This window comes from Malaclemys terrapin, chromosome 18 (assembly GCF_027887155.1).
Source record: "Malaclemys terrapin pileata isolate rMalTer1 chromosome 18, rMalTer1.hap1, whole genome shotgun sequence".
Lineage (NCBI taxonomy): Eukaryota > Metazoa > Chordata > Testudines > Emydidae > Malaclemys > Malaclemys terrapin.
The window spans coordinates 25460802-25485108 of NC_071522.1; the positions used below are offsets into that span (position 1 = coordinate 25460802).

A 24307-nucleotide genomic window follows, 5' to 3' on the forward strand; every position below is an offset into this window, starting at 1 on the left:
AGTTGTGTGTTGTTTGGGAAGACGAAGTCAAAGAAATGGGTCTTGCATTTGAACAACAGCTGTACACATTTCTAGTTCTTGTGAGAGTTCAACACAGTCTGGAGCAATCCCCTAAGAAGGCCCATCTCCTGCATGGACGAGCTTTACCTCCGACAGACAGTTCCATTGCTCCTGAGGAGTGGCACTGACGAGCTCCTTCTAACTTCCTCACACAAAACCAATCCTCCATTTGGCACAAAATCTCTCACGCTGTGGCTCAGGTTTGAGGTGCAGTTTATTAGTAGTCTCCTTCTCTCAGTTCTCCTCCCCAGGCAGCTAATTCGCAGCATAGAGCCCCACTAACCCCCCCCAGACGAAGTAAAAGGCACCAGCCACTCAGCTCTGTAACTCTCCATTCAACTCAACTCTGTACAGAAACAACACAAGGCAACCGCAAAAGAGGGGGGAGAGGGGGGGGTCAGGCTGTCAGTAAACTCTTTTATTACAACTCATTCAGTTATTAAAAACCCACCACACAGAGCATGAGGCTCCCTGACCTGGAAGAGTCTGCACATACCCATTTCCCAGAGAAGTTTAGTCCTTCTTGGCATAGATACTGTCCAGCGCATTCTGGGCATCTGTGATCTGCTGCTGCAGTCTCTCTCTGGTAGCCTCGTTAGTAGTTTTTTTCAGCATGCCTTTCATTTCTTCCACAACAGCCCGATAACCCGCCGTGTTATGGAACACCCGGATGGCCCGGTCCCCACACGACACAAGATAGCGACTGTTAATGTCGAAGGCTAAGTCCGTGATGTACTCTCCATGGACATTGACAAAGTGCTCCTCCTTCTCCCCCCTCCGGGTGTTGTACACAGTGATGCTGGTGCTGCTAGAGATGGCCAGCACACGAGCATCAGGGGACAGGGCAATGCGACAAGGCTCCATCACTTCACATTTCCCTGTCAGGAGCAGATAAGGATCTTGTTGCTTTTTGTATTCTACATCTGTGTCCCACAGCTTCCACGTGCCATCCTTCGAAACGGTCACCATCCTATGGCAGGAGAGAGCACACACATCACAGCTGCAAAGAGACTAGGCGGCACCATTCCTCTCTCCACCCTCACAAACCACAGCCCCTGTTATGGAACTGAAAGAAGGAACAACTCTCCTGAACAGTGCAGGAAGGGAAGGTTAGTGCTCATAAAAGCAATTCCCTTCAAACATGAGCATATGGGCCTGTCACCAATTGGGTCAAAACTGAAGGAACAGGAAATCTCAAATGTTAATATAAACGAGAGTCTTCATTCTCCATCCAAGTGGGGAAGAATGGCTATGTACCAAGGTTAGTGCAATCTGTCTGGAGTGGGGGAGGAAGAAGTGGGACCTGCCTGGCGCAGTCTCCATGCTGGCTCAGATTTGCTGCCATGGATTCCTTTTCCCAAGCTTCCTATTTGTCAGGATGGACAGAATTTTGGGGCACACTGCCGAGAAAGGGGAGTCCATACAGGCGTACTGCTCCTATACATTAGGAGGGGCCAACTAACAAGCCACAAGGGCATGGGATAAGGATATTTTTCAGGGTAGCTCCTTACCGTCTGGAGTCATTGGAGAAAGAGAAGGAGTACACGCCAGCAGTATGGCCCTTCAGCTCAAAGGCCCTGGTCACCTCCTGGAAGTCTCCTCCCTTGCCAAAGCACACCTCCCATACCTTCACATCAGGGGTGAAACCACATGATGCTACAAACCTGGGGAGGGGAGAGAGAGCAGGTGTGTTCATCAGTTATGCCAGCCCAGTCACTAAGCATCTCCCAGGCCTGTGACAGCACCAGCATGATTCCATTTTTGGATCCCTCCTAAACAAACTGAAGGAATAAAAAGCAACCAGTTGGGGGTGCCAAAAAGTGAGTGTGTATAAGAAAGCATTCAGGGTGCTGGCTGATCCTGTGTGGAGGAGATGTGAATCACAGCTTGGGTCACACGGAAAATTAATTTCACCTGCCACCAAGAAGTCACTGCAGTGACAGGTGAATGGCAATCCCAAGGGATCAGTATGGGACAGGACGATGCAGAGAGACCGCTCCAAAGAAAGGAAACCCTGGCATCGCATATTTCTAGCCCAGCGAAAGGGGAGCCCAAACACTTGCCGTCAGGGGTCAGGATCCTCTAGTGCCTAAGCTTGGGGGCTGATGAGCTCATGGCCTCACTGGTGAGAGATCATTACAGAGTGATCTTGGTTAATGGACAATGTCCACTATGAAAAATCACATTTCCATCAGAAGATTTGGTAAAAGTAACCCCTACAATGTTCTTAAACTTGGGGAAAAAAAACAGCAACACATCTGCACCTCTGACAGCACAAGTCTAGTCAGTCAGTCAGTCTCAGATCTGATGACATACACTCTTTCCCAGTCTTCAAGAACATGGTTAGCAGTAACAGCAGCAGCAATGCTGAAAGTGAACAGGCAGCAAGCAGGTGTAGAAAGGGAAGGAGAGATGAGCCAGAACATGCCTGGTGGTACCACTTTTAGACCTGCCCAAAGGCCCTTCTAAACAAGCAGGGGAACATAACCTTCCATAACTTCTCAAAGGTTTTTAGGAGTAGGATGTACTGTTTAAAAGTGGATCTATTGAAATTTAAAAATTAATCAACTGCAAACAATTCAAGTTGATGATGCCCCTTTGGGGAAGGAGTGAGGCTCCTAGCCGGTTTTATTTCTTGTGCCCCTCACACTCCCCGATGGGAGCAGATAGCATCCTGATCCCCCATCCCCTTGGCAGCAGTCTTGTGTTCCTTACCGCCCACAAGGAGATACAGCTGCAAAGGCGTTGTTCATCTGGTTAGTGTTGATGTTGGCCAGGACTTCACCCTTCAGGTCCCAGATCAGAATGGTTGTGTCACTGGAAGCTGTCATGATGAACTTCCCTAGGAAATGAAGGACAAAGATTAGTAGTCTCCCAAGTCTAGTGTTAGTCTAGCCACACAGAAGAACATGCTAGCAGCCAAGCAGTCATATCACTCAAGCTTCCTGTGGGCTGTCCCACCAACCACCAGGAGAGGAATGTCTAGTCTAGAAAGCGATCCATTCCCAGACATCAGGGAGGGGAAGAAAAAAGCAAAAGAATTCCCGAATTCTGAGAGCTGTGGGGTGGGGGAGAGATCCACTCTGAGCTCCCCTCTTCCTGGATGCAATGGCAGAGAGAGGCACAAGGCTGGCAAATGCTCATTGAGAGGCAGTTTCAGCTGCTCTTGGACCAAAACTCTCCCCTCTGAGCAGGACCCCTGCACTTGATTGGGCTTAACTTTTTTTTGGAGCGGGAGCAGTTGTAGTAAAGAACAGGGCAGGAACTAAAGGTCCCAAATGCTTCTGCCCCTGGGCATGCTCCTTTTTGTAACTAAGGGTACATCTACACTACAGGGGGGAGTCGATTTAAGATACGCAAATTCAGCTACGTGAATAGCGTAGCTGAATTCGACGTATCGCAGCCGTCTTACCCCGCTGTGAGGACGGCGGCAAAAATCGACTTCTGCGGCTTTCTGTCGACTGTGCTTACTCCCACCTCCGCTGGTGGAGTAAGAGCGCCGATTCGGGGATCGAGGGACGCGATAAATCGATCCCCGAGAGGTCGATTTCTACCCGCCGATTCAGGCGGGTAGTGTAGACCTAGCCTAAGTAGACCATGGGCTTTCTGCATTCAGCCAGATAAAGCTTTCCCATAGTGCACAGAATATGCCAACCAGAGTCTACAAGCTTCAGTGACACAAGGCTTTAAGTGTGTCCTCCTTGCTCATCAATCTTGTGAAGATCACTTGCAAGAAGGCTCAGTCCCTGAGTCTGCATTGATACTCAGTCCCTTTAGTTTCCACAGGGTGCACCAGGCTAGGAAGGGTTGACTTTGAAATAAGACAGTTACCTTTGTCCATAACTGGTGTTCTTCGAGATGTGAAGAACTTAGGTGTGTGTGCTCGCCACATGCACCGGTGCCAGAAGTTTCCCCTCAGCAATATCCGTAGGGGACCGGCTCTGGCGCCCCCTGGAATAGCACGCACATGTAACAGTATATAGGGCGCTGTCAGCCCCCTCCACCTTCAGTTCCTTCTTTCTGGAAACTTCGACAGTGGGGAAGGAGGGCGGGTCATTGAACAGACATGAGGAACACATCTTGAAGAACACCAGTTACGGAAAAAGGTAAATGTCTTTTCTCTTTTGAGTGATTGCTCACATCCATTCAACTTAGGTGACTCCAAGCAGTACCCCTGGAGGCAGGTAAGGAGTTCACGGACATGTAGATTGCAACACAGCTCTGCCAAACCCAGCATTGTCCTTGACCTGCTGCAAGATAGCACAGTGGGCCGTGAACGTGTGTACAAGGACCACGTCGCAGCTTTACAGATGTCCTGGATTGGAACACATGCCAGGAAGACCTCTGAGGATGCCTGCGCTATAGTCGAGTGGGCTCTGACGATCAGCAGCAGCGGGGCCCCTGCCAGCTCGTAACAAGTCCTTATGCAAGAGGTAATCCGGTTAGAAATCCTCCTCATGGACACTGAGAGACCCTTCATCCTATCAACTGTAGAGATGAAAAGCTGAGTCAACCTACGGAAAGGCTTTGTCCGATCTAGGTAGAAAGTCAGGGCCCTTCTTATGTCCAAAGCATGGAGGCACCTCTCTTCACTAGTCTCATGAGGCTTAGGGCAGAAGTCCGGAAGGAAGATGTCCTGGCACATGTGGAGAGTAGACACCACCTTGGGAAGGAAGGCCAGGTGGGGCCGGAGTTGGACCTTGTCTTTATAGAAGACCACGTACGGCAGTATTGAGGTCAGGGCACGCAGCTCAGAAACTCACCGCGCCGACGTCACCAGGAAAGTTATCTTCCATGATAGGTGAGACAGGGAGCACAAGGCCAAAGGGTGGGCCCGTGAGTCTGGACAGAACCAAGCTGAGATCCCACTGAGGGACCAGGGACCGAACTTGAGGAAAAAGTCTCTCGAGATCTCTGAGAAATGGGAGAACACCATCTGCCCCTGGACAGGTGGATGAAAGGCGGAAATGGCTGCCAGATGCACTTTGATAGAGGAGTGTGCCAGGCCCTGGTTCCTCATATGAAGCAGGTAGCCTAAGATAGACTGCACTGAAGAATGCCAAGGAGAGATGCCCCGTTCAGCTGCTCAGTGGGAAAACCTCATCCATTTTGCTGGGTAGATCTGTCTAGTCGAGGGTTTTCTATTCCCCAGGAGGACCTGCTGGACCCCCTTCGAACAGGTCCATTCTTCAGGGTTCAGCCACGCAGCATCAACTTGCTGGCAAGTTAAAGAAGTATGGGCTGGATTAATGGACTATAAGATGGATAGAAAGCTGGCTAGATCGTTGGGCTCAACAGGTGATCAATGGCTCCATGTCTAGTTGGCAGCTGGTATCAAGCGGAGTGCCCCAAGGGTCAGTTTTGTTCAATATTTTCATTAATGATCTGGAGGATGGCATGGACTGCACTCTCAGCAAATTTGCAGATGACACTAAACTGGAAGGAGTGGTAGATACGCTGGAGGGTAGGGATAGGATACAGATGGGCCTACACAAATTAGAGGATTGGGCCAAAAGAAATCTGATGAGGTTCAACAAGGACAAGTGCAGAGTCCTGCACTTAGGACGGAAGAATCCCAGCCACTGCTACAGACTAGGGACCGAATAGCTAGGCAGCAGTTCTGCAGAACAGGACCTAGGGGTCACAGTGGACGAGAAGCTGGATATGAGTCGACAGTGTACCCTTGTTGCCAAGAAGGTTAACGGCATTTTGGGCTGTATAAGTAGGAGCATTGCCAGCAGATTGAGGGATGTGATCGTTCCCCTCTATTTGACATTGGTGAGGCTTCATCTGGAGTACTGTGTCCAGTTTTGGGCCCCACACTACAAGAAGGATGTGGAAAAATTGGAAAGAGTCCAGCGGAGGGCAACAAAAATGATTAGGGGGCTGGAACACATGACTTATGAGGAGAGGCTAAGAGAACTGGGATTGTTTAGTCTGCAGAAAAGAAGAATGAGAAGGGATTTGATAGCTGCTTTCAACTACCTAAAGGGGGTTCCAAAGAGGATGGATCTAGACTGTTCTCAGTGGTAGCAGATTACAGAACAAGGAGTAATGGTCTCAAGTTGCAGTGGGGGAGGTTTAGGTTGGATATTAGGAAAAACTTTTTCACTAGGAGGGAGGTGAAGCACTAGGAAGTTACCTAGGGAAGTGGCGGAATCTCCTTCCTTAGAGGTTTTTAAGGTCAGGCTTGACAAAGCCCTGGCTGGGATGATGTAGTTGGGGTTGGTCCTGCTTTGGGCAGGGGGTTGGACTAGATGACCTCTTGAGGTCCCTTCCAACCGTGATATTCTATGATTCTATGATGCGAGGTCAGGGTGCAAGAGGCAACCGTGGTCCTGTGACAGTAAGTCTGGTCGGTCCAGCAGGGGCCACAGGAAGACCGCTGCCAAGCTCAGTGTGCCAATCCAATGTTGGCCCGGCCACATTGGAGCAATCATAACTTGGGCCCTGTCTCTCTTGACTTTCACCAGGACTCCGCTGATGAGCGGGATCGGAGGGAACGTGTACATCAGGCTTACCACCCAGGATAGGAGGAAGACATCGGAGAGGGAGATCCCCATCTCTGGAAGATTGCGCAGGCTACCTCTGAGTGGAGCGCCCACTCGTGCTGAGAGAAGTCCCTGCTTAGGTGATCCACTAACGTGTTCTTGACTCCCGGGAGGTGACACGCTTCTAGATGGATTCCGTGGTTGATGCACAAGTCCCAAAGATGGAGTGCCTCTTGGCATAGGGCTGAGGTTCAAGCTTCCCCCATGTGTTGATATAGAACATCGAGGCTGTGTTGTCTCTCAAGATTGTGACCACTCTGCCCAACAGGTGAGGAAGGAAGACTGCGCACGCCCTGCGGACCATCCTGAGCTCTTTGACATTTATGTGGAACGTCATCTCTTCTGGGGACCACGTACCCTGAGTCTGGAGATCGCTAAGGTGTGCCCCCCAACCAAGATCCAAGGCATCCGAGACCAACTTCGCCGAGTGGGGAGTGCTGTCGAAGGGGACTCCTTCTAGGACATTCTCGGGGTCAGACCACCATGGGAGCGAGGTAAGTATCGTTACGGGAATGGTGACAGACTTTTCCAGGTGGTGCCTGGACTGGGAGTAGACAGTTGCCAACCATTGCTGCAGGGGTCGCATCCGGAGCCTGGCATGGCGCACAGCATACGTGCATGCCGCCATATGACCTAGGAGGCGCAGGCAAACCCTGGCTGTGGTTAGGGGAAAACGCAGAGACTTCTGCGATGAGTTCCGCTAATGCCCTGAACCTCGCCAGCAGCAGGAACACTCTGGGGGAGGCTGAGTCAAGCACCGCTTTGATGAACTGCAGCCTCTGTACCGGAACGGACGTGGATTTTGTGTTGTTCACCAACAGCCGCGGCGATGGCACATGCCCACAGCACTGCAACGTCCCCTTGAACCTGGAGTTGCCCTTGAGAAGCCAGTTGTCAAGATGCAGGTAGATTGGATATCCAAATGTCTGAAGTAAGCCGCCACCATTGGCAGGCACTTGGTAAATACCCACAGTGCTGTCACTAGGCCAAACGGAAGGACCGCGAATGGATAGTGGTTGGGACCTACCATGAACCAAAGGAAGTGTCTGTGTCCCTCAAAGATGGCGATATGGAAGTATGCATCTTTCAGATCGAGAGCTGCATACCAGTCTCCCAGATCTAGGGAGGGGGATGATGGAGGCCAGGGAGACCATGCAGAACTTCAGTTTCACTAAGTAGTGGTTCAAGCCCCACAGGTCTAGGATGGGCCACAGACCACTCTTGGCCTTGGGGATTAAGAAGTATCGGGAATAGAACCCCTTGTTCCTGTACTCCACAGGAACTAACTCCACCGCACCCAGCTGCAGTAGACCCTCTGCCTCCTGTGCGAGAAGACTCATGAGAAGGGTCCCTGAAGAGGGAGGATAGAAAGTAACTGAAGGGTGTAACCCTGCACCACCGTATTGAGGACCCATTAGTCTGATGTTATAGACGCCCATGCAGGGAGGAAGGAAAAAAAAAAGAGGGGAGGAAGTATCCGGGGAAACAGGTTGGTAGGTCGCCCTCAGGCATACCCTCAAAACGGGTGCTTGCCCGTCTGCTTACTATGGGTCAAGACTGACTGCGATGTAGACAATGGTTGGTGGCCAGGGCGCCTCTTGTAACCCCTGGATTTTTTTTTATGGGGAGGCTCCTGGCAAGGGTGGCTCCCCTGGCTCTGAGGCTGCTGCGGCTTAAACCGCTTGTGGGCAGGGCCAGGGATGTAAAGGACCAGTGTTTCCAGGGTTGTGCGGGAATCTTTCAGGCCATGAAGTTTATTGTCTACCTGTTCTGCGAACAGGGTGTGCCCGTCAAAAGGGAGGTCTTGCATTGACTGCTGAGCCTCCGAGGAAAGACCAGAGGAGCAGCCAAGAAGCCCTGAACAATGAGATGGCCAATGCCATGGTACGGGCGGCGGTGTCCACTGTGTCCAACACCGTTTGGAGAGTTGCTCTGGCCACAGTCGAGCCCTAATCCAGGATCACCAGAAACTTCTTCCTCGAGGCCTCAGGAAGGGCGCTCTTGAACTTGGTCATGGCCTGCCACATATTAAAATCATAGCGGCCTACGAGGGCCTGATGGTTGGCCACCCGCAACTGTAGACTGGAGAACAAATAAACTTTACGCCCAAACAAGTCTAGTCTCCTTGAGTCTTTATTCTTAGGGGTAGCCCCCGGTTGACCTTGTCTCTCCCTGTGGTTGACTGCCTCTACCACTAAAGAATTGGGAGTAGGGTGGGAATAAAGGTACTTGTGACCGTTGGTTGGCACAAAAGTACTTGTGCTCTGCCCTCTTGGAGATCGGAGGCAAGGAGGAGAGGGTTTGCCAGAGGGCATTTGTAATTTTTGCGACCCCCAGAGGTAGGAGCAAAGCTACCCTGGCCGGGGCTATGGGGCAGAGAATATCAAAGAGGGAGTCCTCTAACTTCTCTGCCTGGAGGCTCAAGTTGGCAGCGACCCTCTTTAACAGCTCCTGATGCATCTTAGCATCATCCTGGGGAACAGGTGGAGGGGGCCCCACTATAACCTCGTCTGGCCAGTACCAAGGGTCCTCCGCAAACAGAGGTGGTCCAGCAGCTTGCTCGCCCACTTCCTCCTGTGCCTGCAGCCGAGGCCTCTTGAACTAGAGGGGAACGGGGGAGGGAGGTAGCAGGTCTCTCAAAAGCTCTGGATACCGAGCAGGCAGCCTGGGAGGGCTGAGTGAACCCCCATGAGTTCCATGGGTACCACTGTGCCAGCCACGGAGTCGGAGGCCACGAGGCTGGCTGTGGTGCTGTCAATGTAGTCTGCACCAGAGGTATCGGAGCTTGTCCCGCAGCTAGGGACCCTTGCTCTGAACCTGAGCTAGAGCCGAGTGGTCGCACCCTGCGACCAAGACAGGGCTGAGAGGTGACCCAATCGGTACTGGTCCCCCTCCCGGAGTTGGATCTGGCTGACTTCGATGAGCGCCTGGAAAGGGGCTTCAGCGACCGGCAGCACTCGGTGGATCCGCAACGGCCCTGGGCTGGCAATCTACACCTCACGCTTGATGAGTGGTACCAGGAACCAGAGCGGGCTTGGCGTCATGAAGATGCAGCCGCATGCGGTGATGCTGCCCTGGAGGATCGGCAACGGTCTGGAGAACGGTACCATCAGTCCCTCAAACTGTTCCTGGAGCAGTACCAGTGCTGCGGAGATTCTGGGCACTGACTCAAACTCCTGCTGTTGACGCGTGCCTCCAGAGGTCTGCACCCAGTCACTGGCAAGCTGCACCTCGAGTCTCTCTTGTCCGAGGTCCGGAGACCAGATGGGGCTGGAAGCTTCTGCCTATCATGGTCAGAAGCATGTCGGCTGCAATAGGGTGACCGTTGGCGGGATGTTCCCTGGGATGGGGAGTGTTGCCGTAGAGGTGGAGACTGTAGTGGTCCAAACGTGGGTTTTCCCTGTGACTGGGACCCCACAGGGGCCGGAGTGGGAAGCATGGGGAGGGACAATCTCTTGCACTGCTTGCAGGGCCTCCGGTGTGGATGGCACCTGGAGCTGACAAGGACCTCTGTTGCTATCCAGGGTAGCCAGCGGGGAGCGGGCTGGGGTACACCACTTGACCTGAGCTGGGGCCTGAGATCCCGAAAGGGGTGAAGAGGTGCCCAAGACAGGGCCTTGATCCACCCCAGACTTGTCCTTTCCATTGTGGGAAGCTGGAGACCTTCTTCGCCCCGTCTTCTTGGGCTTCTTGACTGGAGCCATGTAAAGGGACTGATGCCGGCTCACAGACGGTACTGGCAGGGCACTGCACGCTGAGGTCATGGTGCTTGGTGCCGAATCGGAGCGCTGCTTCAGCATTGGGGTAAGGGCAGACTCCATAAGGAGTGCTTTCAAGCAAATGTCATGCTCCTCCTTCATCCTGGGCTTGAAGGACTTGCAGATTCTGCACTTATCACTAATGTGACTTTTGCCCAAGCACCGTAAACAACTGTTATGTGGATCACTAATGGGCATGGGCCTTTTACAGCGATCACAGGGCTTAAAGCCTTGATGCCCCATCCCGAGGTGAAGTCCCATTCGGGACCTACTAAGTCTCTAACAAATAGGGAAACTAAAACTAGAGGGTAACTATATACAATAATATACAAGAGGTAAATGGGTTTGAACGAGAAGCAACAGTGCTAGCTGAAGCAGCAACAGTTCTATGCACTGTCACTGGCGGCAAGAAGGAACTGAGGATGGAGGGAGCTGGCTGCGCCCTATATGCCATGGCATATGTGCGCCACTCCAGGGGGGCGCCAGAACCAGTCCCCTACAGATACTGCTGAGGGAAAAACTTCCAGTACCTGTGCACGTGGCAAGCACACACACCCAAGTTGAATGGACATGAGCAATCACTCGAAGAAGCAGCTAATGTACAGGCTGCCATCAGTCTAAATTCTGAGCACTGCCTGGGAAGTCACAGCTTCTTGGGCCTGGCACCTCTCAGAATCCATTGTCAGAGTTGGAGTCTAACGATGCAGTTAAAAGACTTGACTCCCCACAAGAAACTCACCCCGACAGGTGCAGGTAATAAAATTGAAGGGACGCTGCCCACTTAAAAGTCATGGATAAAGAAACTGATTTGGTTACAACCCATGCTACTAATGCACTGCAGATTGCTGCTGATGCCATTTACTTTGTGTATTTCTCTCAGCTTGGACACAATGAATGTTTCCCATTTGTTCAGAGACAAAAGGTGGGTGACATAATCGCTTTTATTGGACCAACTTCTGTTGGTGAGAGAAATAAGCTTTTGAGTTTACACATAGCTCTTCTTCAGGTCTGGGAAATTTACTCAGGCCAGGTCTACACTTAGAACACTGCATCAGCCCAGCTGCACCACTGTAGCACTTAAGTGAAGATGCTCCTACACCAATGGGAAAGAGCTCTCCCATCGGCGTAGTTAAACCGCCTCCCCGAGAGGAAGTAGCAGCTCTCCCATCGACATAGCACTGTCTACATGGAGGGTTAAGGTCAGTGTAACTATGTCACCCCCCTGAACTTAGTTATACTGACATAGCTCTGTAGTGTAGACCTGGCCTCAGAATATCACAGCTAAATACATGGTGGAACACATTGTTTAGGGTTAAGTAGGTAGTTAACCCAAGTTAATTCAAGGTGAAGTGGCCCATTAACATCCCTCCAATCACAGGGAGGAAAGGAAGGGTGGGAAGAGCAGTGCGTGTGTGTGTGGGCGGGGGGTTATTAGTGGTTTGGTTATAGATTGTTATAAGCAGCCATAAATCCAGTCTCTATTCAGTCCATGATTCCTAGTGTCTAGTAGAGTTATGATTTTAAGCTCACTTTTTCCAAGTGTTGTTTAGGTTTCCTTTGAGCATGAGGACTGACAGGTCAGACAGTGACTGCTTTGTGAAAAGTGTTCACCCATTGGTGAGAGGGTTTTTTTTTGTCTGTTACCATTTTCCCATATGAGTTTGAGAGCAGTGATTGTCTACTTTGCCCCAATAGCAACTATGTGGGTGACTTAGTGCACTGGATGAGGTACACTGTGTGTTGTGATAGGCATCTATAGGACCATGGATCTTGAAAGGTGTGTTGTGGGGGTTGTTGATCGCTGTAGCAGTGGAGATAGGTCTGCAGGTTTTGCATCTGTTGTTCTGGCAGGGTTTGGTGCTGCTCTGCATTGGGAGTCCCCTGGGCTGTGGGGAGCTTGTGTCTGATGATGAGCTTGGAGAGGTTATCTGAAGGCTAGTGGAGGGGGTTCAGGAAAGATTTCTTTCAGGATGGGGTCCCCATCGAGTATGGGTTTAGTTGTTTGACATGGATTCCAGTTTGGGATGGTAGATGACAACTAGGGGGATGTGGTCAGAGGGGGTTTTATTTCTGTGTTGAAGCAGGTTCTCTCAGGGTATTTGGGTGGCCCATTCCATGATGCTATCTATTTCAATGGTGGAGTGTCCTTGTTTGGTGAAGGCAGTTTTGTGTGTGTTAAGGTATTGGGAGCATTTTCTGTAGCCTCCGAGTGCCTGGCTGTAGATAACAGACAGCTTACCTTGAATGGTCCCTTGAAATAGATGCTAACTACTTATGCTATTTTATTTAGCTCCGACACTCTGGGTATGGCTACACAGCAACATAAGCCTAAGCCCCCTTGCATCCACCAATAACACCAATTGTTAATCTAAGGCTTAAACCTAGGGTCCCAGGACCCTACAGGGCTACAGGGTCTCTGAGCCCTATTGCTTTCCTGTGCGTACGTGGCCCCAGAGGTCCTCCGGATATAGCCCAGAGTTCCTTGGGGCAACTTCCTTAGTCCTCTTCCTGCCATTGCACTCTATTGCAGCAGAAGCCACACCTCCCTCTCCAACTCCGATCAGTGTTCAGCAGACAATGGGTTAACACCAGTCTGCAAGCACACTGGCAGGGTTTTCAATGCAAAGAAGCTTTTTGCAAAGAGAGCTGCTCCCTGGTCACAAGAGCACAGCCAGATTTTGATGCATGACCTCAACACCCTGGCCCACTGTGGGGGTGGTGAGTAGGAGCCAGCCCAAAAACCTCCCTGCAGCCTCCTGTGGTGGTGGCTCCAGCTTCTCCTTGCTGCTGCACAGCGCTTGCTCAGATCAGGGAGCAAAGCTGACCGGTGGGAGATGGCTCCCAGCTGCCAAGGTACCGGGGGTCATCCCTCCCCCAGCATGCTCCCCCTTCCTGAAGGGCAGCTGCTTGGTCCCGCCTTGCTCCTGGGTCCCCCACCCTCCCTGGAGCTATGTCCAAGGGCACCCACGCAGCGTACCCTGTGAGGGCGGTGAGTGGGAGCCAGTCCCAACAGTTCCCCACAGCTTCCCAGGGATCCCTTATCCCTACCTCCTGGGGTGCGGCAGGGATAAGGGAACCCCGTGGGTGCTGGAATACACTGCACCCCAAACCCTGGTGAAGCTCTTCACCTCTCTGACAGCAGAGAGGTGAAATCTACATTTTATGTCAAACTTGAAGACAGACAAAAATAAATAAAAAGCCAAACAAAAACAATTTCACTAGACATCCCATTTTAAAAATTAAGAATAGCAACGTTTCATTTTAATAGTTTGACAGCCCTGGAGATTGATATGCCAATTATCCCCAGACAGGTGCACACGGGCATTTTCCTGCCAATGTGACTCAGATTAGAGCTGGAGAGCCCAGTTCTCAACTTAGATGGTAGCTCAGTATAAAGCCACCTCGAACTGCAGTCATTCTACTGAGACAGCCACCAAAGGAGCTAATTATGCAGTTATGTGCTCCTTATGGCACCAGAGTCCCATCAATAGCACCTCACAGTTAGGAAACAGGGTGGGCAGTAGAGTTTTCCCATGGTGAAAGACATTCATAGGGATAGGGTTACTTTGACTTGGCCCTGTGCTTGAGCATGGGACAGAAAATCCCTAGTTTAGGGTTAAAATACAGTGTAGATGCTCAATCCGAGTTCTCCGATCCAGGTCAGCTGACTCGAGTCCCACTAACTCTAGTCTTACATTGCTGTGTAGACATACCCTCTAAGTTTCCCAGACTTGAAGTAGAGCTCTGTATAAGCTTGCAAGTTTGTCTCTCTCACCAACAGAAGTTGGCCAGTGAAAGATATTACCTCACCCACCTTGTCTCTCTAATATCCTGGGACTGACACAGCTACAACATCCCATTTGTTCAGTCAGGTTTGCCCTCAGGTTCTTTGCTGCAATATTTGGGATTCCAACATCACAGCCAAGTGTTGTGTTAAAAACTAACATTTCTCCACAACTCTAAAAAAAAGAAATCCAATGAAAATACTCATTTCACTCTGGAGTCACACACAGGTCAACAGTGTCCCTTGAAATGCTAGGGCTCCTATAAACAATGATGTGACCTTTCTTGCAGCCACAACTCTGAGCAGGATCACAAGACATTCAGAGGTAAATCTTAATCCATCAGGACCTGTGTGGATTAACAGTACAGCAGCTGAGATCCCACCGTTGGGAACAATGTTTTGTTACATGGATCCCAGCTGCTCTCGGTGAGCACTCCCTTCCTCATCCTATCAACCTGCACTTGGAGAAATTCTTACCAGTTAAAAACACATCTGTGTGTCAGAACACAGCACGTACAGTGTTAGAGACCAGACCTCTTATTAAAACCTCTTTGCAAGCAGAATCTCTGAAGAGTCAAGAAGGGAGAACATATGCACTGGGAAGTGAATCTGAATGTTCCTGGCTGTTATAGGAAGAACTCTTTTTGTGGACATTAAATATATCTACTTAACACATGAGAGTGGAGACAAGTGTTGTGACTTCTCCAAGGTCACTCAGTCAGTTACTGAGCTGGAATTGGGCAGGGTAAGAACCTCACTTCTTCAGATGCAAGTGGGCTGGAATTAGATCCGAGGTGTAACCAATGCTCAAACCAGCAGCTGTTGCTCTTCAGAAAGTACAGGGCAGATGGCTCACAAGCCCAGATGAAAGGGGGCAGCCCTGTCTCTGTACCTGTCTCAGCAATTCCGATGTTGATGATGGGGGCTTTGTGCTTCTTTGGGAAGTCCTCAGGGGCTGCAGTGAAAGTGAAGTTGCCATCCTCCTTCTTGGTCATTTTAAAGACACGAATGGTCTCTCCGTTTGCCAGCCAGGTGATGAAGGCTCTGAATGAAGGAAGGACAGTCATTTCCTGTAGCCAACTCCCTTTGTGAGAATGCAAAGTGTGGCACCTAATGCCCATTTTGATAGTGGTTTTTTGGTGATGCAGGCACCTGGCCACTGGGTATTACACCAAGACCCCCCAGCTCATTCCATACAGGTCAAACAGTCAGAAAATAACTTTTGATCCCTACAATCTGGGCTGGATTCAAACCAATAAGGCTACAGCTACATGTAATCAGGCACAACCTAGGAGAGATGGCTGGGGTCATTACTGTAATTAAGGGGTTTGGCCAGTTTTTATATTTAAAGACCACAGCTTATCATGCTGACCAATATTCTCTGTTTCCTTGGGTACAGAGAGATGGGAATACACCTCGTGTCTCTTGTCTTGCACTTCGATTGTAAACCCCTTGAGGCAGAGACTGTCTTTTTGTTGTTTGTACTGCGCCCAGCACAATGGGGGCTGGGTCCATGGCTGGGGCTCCTAGGAGCTACATTAATACAAGTCATAAAACAAAGACTCCAGGATCATTTGCCACTTTTTCAGCAGATTTACAGCACGCAAACAGCTGCAGCTCTGCTCACAGCACTGGCCTGAAAGCCTGGGAAGTGCTGCAGCTTGCTGGCCTGCAGTTAACCTCCCACTCAAATCCATTTTCCTGTTGCCAGGCCCAGACGGTGGGGTGAGGGAGAAAGAAGCTGAAATAGGAACAGGCCAATTCTGAACTCACTAAACCCTGTGAAAAGAGGAACTAATTTTCAGGTGAGGGAATTTACTTGTTCAGATCAGCAAGGATCTAATAAATCTTCAGAGGCAGTGTGCTGGACAAGATCCTGCTCCCCCACTTAGGCCTTTGTAATCAGAAGGGCTATCCTGTCAAGCTAGGAAAAGAAAACCCTTCCTTTGTAAGTCTCCTGCTTTGATTTCCCGGCCACACCCACAGCAGTCACTTCTCACCTGGAATCTGGGCTGAAGCAGACCAGTGTGGCATGGTCCAGTTCCACATTGGCTCGCATGCAGCGGTGCTCACGCTCCAGGAAGTCTTTGGTGCTCCAGATCCGGACAGTGCGGTCATCAGCGCAGGACACCAAGTACTTGCCATTGCTACTGAAGTCGAGGCAGGTTACGCTCCCACTGTGACCCTGCAGAAAACATGATTAGCACCAGCTTTCTGTGTGATGAATGGAACAGGTAATCTGCCTGTTCCATCCCAGGGCTCCAAGACCTGCTGAAGGGACCACTGGCCACAGCTGAGACACAGAGAGAGAAAAACATGTACATGAATCCCATCTGCTTCAAGAGCAAAAACCCACAGGACAAAGACCCCCTTCCCACCCAAACATAGCAACAACCATCCCTAGGTCCTCACACCCATTCTCCTTCCCCCTGCTCTTCTACTGTTCCAGGGCAAACCTTTCACAGCTGATTCTCCAGGGCACTGGGCAAGTGAGTCAGAGGGAATGGACACAGGATTGTGTGTGAAGAATGAGGTGGGCTACAATAGGAAGAATTATAATAATTCCTAACACTTACACAACGCTAGATCTCAGAGCACTTCCAAAAGGAGTTCGGGATAATTATCTCCATTTTACAGATGAGGAAACTTAGGGTACATCTTCACTACCCGCCATATCGGCGGGTAGCAATCGATTTATCCGGGATCAATATATCGCTTCTTGTTAAGACGTGATATATTGATCCCCGAACGCGCTCACCGTCGACTCCGGAACTCCACCAGAGCGAGCGGCGGTAGCGCAGTCGACGGGGGAGCCACGGCCGTCGATCCCGCGCCGTCTGGACCCCAGGTAATTCGATCCAAGATACTTCGACTTCAGCTACGCTATTCACGTAGCTGAAGTTGTGTATCTTGGATCGATCCCCCCAGTGCAGACCAGCCCTTAGGCACAAGGAAGTCAAGATCACTAAGCAGGCCAGGGTTAGAACTGGAAACTGAACCCAGGTCTCCTGAGTCTCAATCCAGTGCCCTCTCCACTAGGCTATATTGCCTCCCAAAAATACCACCAAGCTGTTATATAGCATTTTTCATATCATGTCATGCTACCCCTTGCCTGTGTGACTGCCTACAGCACCTTCCTGCAGCTTGATTTCAGGAGGCAACTACTGACAAAAGGAGAGACATTACCCATCATTTAAGGAACTCTCAGCATTTCAGAGCGGACTGAAGCAGCAGAGAAGAGCCCAGCAGAGGAATGCGAAGGCACTGAGGTCTGTGAGGAGCTGCAGCAATCACAGATTGGGATGGGGACAGGGACATGACAAGAAGTGTTCATTTTCCAAGTTCCCAGGAGGAGCTGCTCAGGGGTTGCAGACATTAAACAAAGCAGTCCCAAAGAGGGCACATCCTGGAACGGGCAGGGAACTTGTGCCTCATGCTTGAATGGCAGATCTCTGAGCAGGTGTGTGCAGATGCATGGAAATCTGTTGGTACCTGTCCCCATGCATAACAGTAGGTCAATGTCCGTTGCCAGGCAAAAAAAAAAAAAACAGGTGCTGATGTTCACCAACTGATATGCCAGTTACCTTGAGAGCGGCAGCTAGGAGTGGATGTATGAAGTTGTGTTGCTGGGGCTTATCCTTGCGGCTTCGTTGGTGCTGCTTCTGTCTCCTCAGTCCCGATGTCTGTCTTACTGCTTCCCCATTTACTTTCTGGTCTAGAAAAAAAAACAGGAGGAGGAAGAGGCATCAAGGTGATTTCCTGACATCTGTATCTCATTAGGAAACAAAGAGACAAATCGAGTAAACCAGACCCACCATGCACAATGGGACACACGAAAGAGTTACGAAGCAGCTCTGATGCTAAGGCATTCCTTAGAAAGTCTGCTCCCTCCTCTTTGCTAAAAGATTCTCACCTGATAGATAGACAGCCCCTAAAAAGACATTCTCATGGTAAAGCAAAATAAATCAGTTGTTCCTGGGAAGGGTGTGGGAAATTAATTGCCCCCTTAACTTGCCCTGAGTTGTCTAGGTATGAAAGCGTGTACGTAACATAAGGAGCAATTGCTTGCACCACTTATTGTTAGAAACATAAAACTGAAACTAGTTAACATACCATGTTTTTTATATATACATATATATATATGCTGGAGTTAGGGTTGAGAGTTTTTACCAGTAATTTACAGATGCAAAGCTGTAGAAGAACATTGTAGTTATATGAAAAAAATCACCACTAGGAACTCAGCCTAGATTCCCCTTCCCATGCTGACAGTATTCCACTAGTCATCCTGCACTCATATCCCTGTCCTTCTCCACATGCGGTATGAAAAAAAAAAAAAAAAAAAAAAGGCTCTTGGATTTCTACTTGAAGCAAAAATATAACTAAACGAGTCTACTGGTCTCTTTTTTATCCTGGACACTAAGGCTGTCTCTAAGCAACAAGAACAGAGTGTATTTACTGAAGAAAAGAACACAAAACAGGATTATAATGTTAGCAAATTAAACATACACCACTATTCCTAAGAGTCACCTTGCTCCAGGGTGTGATGGAAACGATTTAACTCAGGTTTGCCTGGTACATTATCCTGCTCCACAAGCAGTGACTGAAGCTACATCAAGGTGACATACTGCATTCCCAATTATGAGGACTGACATTAATATTCAATAGTTTCTGGGGCCCAGACCCCAGAAACGGATAGAAGGCTTCTCTCCAGAAGGAAGAAAGCACTCACACCCAGGCCAGCAGATCTGGATCTTCCTACAGGTGGGTCATGACACCCAGGCCCAGCCACCATCAGTTCCTGGCAAACATTTACTCTTTTAAGCAAAAGGATTTGGCTAGTGCCAGCAAAACTACAGATTCCCACCAGAGCAAGAATGCATTTTGGGGACCCCAGGAAAAGTACAATCCTACTAAGAGTGCAATTAGGAGAGGGCAGAGCTATAGTGTAAGATGGTGTCTCAAAGGACTAAAACATCTGCAAGTGATGCCCTTTTGCTATGAGGCTTGTTAATGTAGTGGGTTTAGGCCTTGTCTACACTTAGAAGTTTTGCTGTTTTAACTATAGCTAAAGCAGAAAACCCCCCATAATGTAGATGCAGCTACACTGGCAGTTAGTGGTATAGCTCATTCAGGTTTGGCAAACCACAATATACCAGTATATCGGCATCTACACTAGCGGCATGCTTTGGTCTGAATGCTGCTGTTACCAATCAGGTGGACAACAGAAAGTGGATTTTTGAGTTCTGTTCTTCATCAAAATCTGCTGTCCGTTGTAGAGCAGTGGTTTTCAAACTGTGGGTCGCGACCCAGTACTGGGTCACAGCACCTCTGATCAGCACCGCGGACCAGGCAATTAAAAGTCCTGCGGCGGTGCCGCCTGACTAAAGCGCCGTGCTGTGCCCCCAGAAGCGGCCAACAGGTCTAGCTCCTAGGTGGGGAGGATACAGGGCTCCGCATGCTGCCCCCACCCCAAGTACCAGCTCCATACTCCCACTGGCCGGGGGCGCGGTGCCTGCAGGCGAGAGCCACGAGGGGCCACTTGCGTGCCTCTGCTTACGAGCCGGACGTGCTGCTGGTTGCTTACGGAGCACAATGAGGTCTGTTGCGCCAGAATAGGCGGGAAGCTGCTGGAGGTAAGCCTGCGCCCCAACCCCCTGCCCCAGCCCGGAGCCCCCCTCAAACCCAGATCCCCTCCCTGCACCCCAAGCCCCTCATCCTCAGGCCAAAGCCCACAGCCCACACCCCCAGCCCAGCACCCTAACCCCCTCCAGCACTCTAACCCCCTCCCCCAGCCCAGAGCCCCCTCCCACATCCTGAGCCTTCATTCCCAGCCCCACCGCACAGCCCTCACCCCAACCCTGAGCTCCTCCCACACTCCAACCACTCATCCTCAGCTCTGTTGGGCCACGGGCCTCAACAATTTTCTTAACTGTGACACTAGAAAAAAAAGTTTGAAACCCCCTGTTCTAGAGAGCTTTCCTGGCCTGGAGACCAGTTTTGTTTCCCAGAGCAGGGTGATTTTGGGGCTATGGGTACGCTGGCAGACAGACAACTTGGGGAGAAGGATAGCACTGGGGCTGAGGCACAGAATTAGGGGGTCGGAAACTCTAGTGTCCCCATCCTAGGTGACTAGAAGAGCCCGTGTCTCTGGCTCCGGGCCGGAGGATACCCCGGCTCGGCCTGCCGGATGTCTGGGAAGCGCTGACGGGAGCTAGCGCCCTGGCTTTACTCCCTGCAGCTCCCAGGCCGCTTTCGCCTCGCCGTCCCGCCCTAGCTCTGCTTCCGAGCCGGGCGACCCCGCACACCGGCCGGGCGTACCCAGCCCCGTTCCCCGGGCCGGTGCTGAGCACACCGGGACCCACACCCACCCCGGCAGCCCCGCGCTCCCCTCAGCGCTCCCCGGGTCCGCCGGCTCCCTCGGCAGCGCCTGGCCCGGGCCGCTCTCGCAGGCAGACCGCTGAGCTGGACGGACCCAGCCTGGCTTGCCGGGCTGGGGCGAGCCGCCCGCTGAGGGGCCGCGTCCCGCGGGGCTCTGGGCACGGGGCCCGATCGAGGGCGGCCCCGGCGCCGCTTACCAGCCGGCTCCCCGGCGCCCGGCTCCCGCGGCGAGCCCTGTCCCAGCGCCGCCAGCAGCAGCAGGACCAGGGCGCCCAGGAACAACGAGACCCCGATCAGCGCCGCCGCCGCCTCCATCTTGCCGCCACCTCAGCGCACGGGGCCGAGCACGGCGCGGCAGTCACGCGCACGCTGAGACCACGCCGGCGGCATTGCGATTCAATGAACAGCAAGAGGCACGCGCAGTTCTCGCGTAGTCTTGGAAGAGGCGTGTCATCATCAGGGGAGTCGTATTTACGCATGCGCAGAGACGCTACTCTGGGATGAGTGGCTCATCCTGACAGGTCCTTGTAAAGCAACCACTGCTGAGGGAGAGCTGCACCGCAGGCAATCCCCTGTGCGCATGCGCTCTGGAGGCAATGGGTAGCTGCTTGCTGCGTGGCTAGGGCCCTGTGCGGGCCGAAGTTTGGAGCCCCGGGTTCGGATCCCAGCTCCGCCGCAGACGTCTGTGTGAACCTGGTTGGACCTGTCCCCTATCTGCACCGATGGGGAAGGGTGTTGTGTGGTTCTTGGCAGCAGCGCCCTGCGCCCTTCCCTCACCCTCCTGCACAGCACCCTCCCTGGGAGGCTGGTTCCATTAGCCTTGTTTGGCAGATGGGGAAACCGAGGCACAAAAAGATGACATGACTAGCCACCAACCCAGGAACAGAACCCAGCACCCCTGTGTGCCAGACCAGTGTCACGGTGGGACACCAGAGCCACTCTACTGCCTACTGTTTTCTAGCTTGATGCCCTTCCCTCTGCACACAGAGACGGTGGTAAAAACTGCAAACCCACGGTGATGTTGCATTCCATATGTTTTATAGAAATATGTTTATAAATGTGAATATAATTTAACTGGAATATGCTTTATGCAAAAGGTCTCATTATGTAGATATCATTACAAAGCTTATAATCTACTGAGTGTGTTCATCCTATTTGTATGAATGTATCTAAAACTAGAAATATGAAGTATAACTCTGAGGTCCTATTGTAAGTATGCAAAGTGTGGGCCATTAATGTGGCTTAGGATCTTGATGGCTCCCATTGACTAGGACAATTGGTTGTGAATGGGTTTATTTACCTGCAAGCCTTCCATGAGGTCTTACAGTGACATGTGACCATGTCACATGATACTGGAATCCATCTTAAACCTGGTGCTTTTCCATTTAGAAGGAGAGGTGGGGACCCAGAGAGACAAAGGATCTCCGCCTTGCATAGGTGCTGACTCCGTGAGTGCTCTGGGGCTGGAGAACCTGTGGGGAAAAATTAGTGGGTGCTCTGCACCCCCCAGCAGCCAAGTGCCCTGCCCCACCTCACCTCCTCCTCCGCTGAGCACGCCACATCCCTGCTTCTCCGCCTACCTCTCAGTGCTTGCTGCTGCCAAACAGCTGTAGCAAGCTCTGGGAAGGAGGGGGAGGAGCAGGAACGTGGCATGCTCAGGGGAGGAGGCGGGGCCGGGGCGGGGACTTGGGAGAGTCGGAATAGGGGCAGGGAGGGGGCGGAGTTGGGGCGGGGACTTTGGGGAAGGGGTTGGAATGAGGGTGGGAAGTGGCAGGGTAGGGGTGGAGTCAGGGCCTCTGCCGCCTTATGCCAAAGCTATAAAAGGGGATGGAGCAGGACAAAGCGGTCCCAGTCATGAAAAAAACCCTGCTTTTCACCTAAGATGCTGGAACTAGCAAGGAATTACCAGGGGAAAGAATTGGGCTCAGACTAGGAAAGAGTCTAGTCTTTGAAAGAAACTTATTGGAACATCTCTGAGGGTGAGATTTACCTGTATTCAGTTTCTTAATATATTAGGCTTAGACTTGGGTGTTTTTGCCTTATTTTGCTTGGTGACTTACTTTTTTCTGTCTGTCATCACTTGAAACCACATAAATCCTACTTTTTATACTTAATAAAATCACTTTTGTTTATTAACAAACTCAGTGTATTTGAGTAATACCTGGGGGAGCAAACAGCTGTGCATCTCTCTCTATCAGTGTTATAGAGGGCGGACAATTCATGAGTTTACCCCGTATAAGCTGTATACAGAGTAAAATAGATTTATTTGGGGTTTGGATCCCACTGGGAACTGGTGTTTGGGTGCTGGAGATAGGTAACCTGCTGAGTGGTTTTCAATTAAAGCCTTCAGCTTTGGGGGGGCATGGTTCAGACCTGGGTCTGTGTTGCAGCAAACTAGTGTGTCTGGCTCAACAAGGCAAGGTTCTGGAGTCCCAAGCCATAAGGGAAAATTGGCTCAGAGGTAATTTCAGCATGTAAAGTGACAGTCCCAAGGGGGTCTCTGTGACTGAGCCTGTCACACCCACCCCGGGCTGTTCTCAGGAGACGCCGGGGGGAAACACCAACCCTGTAGGCAGCAGTGCCAAGCAAGGGGAGCTCTGGGGGCTCCAGCAGGGGGGTGGTGAGTGTGGGAATGAGACACAGTCCAGGAGGGAGGGTGCAGGGGTGCATCACTACTGGCGTAGATGGCTCTGCTCTGGTGAGTGGCTTCCCCATCCTACTGCCCGCATGTGGCCTGCGTCCCTGGCTCCTCCCCTCCCAGAGCCCCTGTAGTTGGACTTTTCTCCCTTACGTAATATGGGAGCATTTCCCCCACTTCTTACAGAGGTTGTGGCTCCAGCTCTTGGACCAGCAGGTTGTATGCAGGCACAGCAGCTGGAGACACCTGCATAGTCATAAGCACCTGAAACCTGCCTGGGGCTGGTGCAGGTTACTATGCACTGTTCCTTTGCAAACCATCTATTCACAGTATGTTCCACTTGGTCTATTACAGAGCCCAGGGAAAGGAGGAATACTTTGGTGTGGGCTTTTGGCAGCAGGAGTCCCTGTTGCTCAGTTCTGTGTATCCAGAGGCAGCAACAGGGTGAGAAATGCTGAAAAACTTAAGAAATACACCATCAAAATGGGAGGGAACAAAGTCTCTTTATCACAAAGGATCTGCCATTACTTACAGAGCCAGGGCATGCATGGGATATAGGAACAGGACATTCCTTTGGCAACATGACATCAAACAACATTCATGGGAAAACTCCTGCATTCTAGAACATCCTAAAATTAAAAGACAGAGAACATTTGCTTGGGAAACACCCATGAAGGGGAAATCCAGCAGCTGCCTTTGAGCTACTGTTCCAAACATGAGAGACAAGAAGATACGTTGCTCACATTACAGGAAAAGGAGCAAAAGGGCAACAAAATGCAGCAGGAGACAACCGAGCAGCCCAATTATTCAGCTGGGCACAACAACAATATGAACAGGAACTTTCTGTTGATTTGTACAGTATTCTCCACTCCAGAAGCCAGCTTCTGAGTTCAAATTGGACTGAAAGGGAGGTGGGGATTCCACCAGAGATATGACCAGAACAACCACTGCTTAGAATTTAACCCCCACCAGCCAGAGTAACCACTCAGACCTAGTGTGGACATAGGAGCTATTAACAATGGGCTGGAGACTAAAGCAAACACACAAAGAGTCTGGATAGAGTTGGTTATCCAGAGTCTAGGCCCTCCCATACTGAACAGAAGTAGCCATATTTGTGAAGATAAGGCTTGGACAGTGA

General features: G+C 51.0%; 2 protein-coding genes across 3 annotated transcripts in view; both read right to left on the reverse strand.

The window, feature by feature from the left end:
• Positions 1-256: 256 nt before the first annotated feature.
• TBL2 (transducin beta like 2) lies at positions 257-20885 on the reverse strand. Its single transcript, XM_054008349.1, has 7 exons — positions 20729-20885; positions 17738-17868; positions 16154-16338; positions 15046-15197; positions 2776-2902; positions 1572-1724; positions 257-1030 (listed from the first exon to the last, which is right to left on the reverse strand). The coding sequence occupies exons 1-7, from the start codon at positions 20844-20846 to the stop codon at positions 574-576; spliced, it is 1323 nt and encodes a 440-aa protein (XP_053864324.1). The 5' UTR covers positions 20847-20885; the 3' UTR covers positions 257-573.
• Positions 20886-21807: 922 nt separating this feature from the next.
• MLXIPL (MLX interacting protein like) overlaps positions 21808-24307 on the reverse strand; it is a 67477-nt gene continuing 64977 nt past the window's right edge. Inside the window, exons 18-19 of one of the 2 annotated variants that reach the window (XR_008442704.1) lie at positions 23702-23798; positions 21808-22003 (exon numbers count right to left, since the gene is read on the reverse strand). The gene's annotated coding sequence lies outside the window, so the exon portion shown is untranslated. Of the gene's footprint in view, positions 22004-23653; positions 23799-24307 lie in introns of those variants that run through there. The other variant, XM_054008449.1, reaches the window with a different exon arrangement.

Excerpts from the sequence above, each read along its gene's own strand:
- TBL2 (XM_054008349.1), bottom strand. The coding sequence starts at position 20,846 with ATGGAGGCGGCGGCGGCGCTGATCGGGGTCTCGTTGTTCCTGGGCGCC. Across the intron at positions 16,339-17,737 it reads TCCTAGCTGCCGCTCTCAAG|GGTCACAGTGGGAGCGTAAC; the intron begins GTAACTGGCATA and ends TGTTTTCTGCAG. Across the intron at positions 15,198-16,153 it reads TGCTTCAGCCCAGATTCCAG|AGCCTTCATCACCTGGCTGG; the intron begins GTGAGAAGTGAC and ends TCCTTCATTCAG.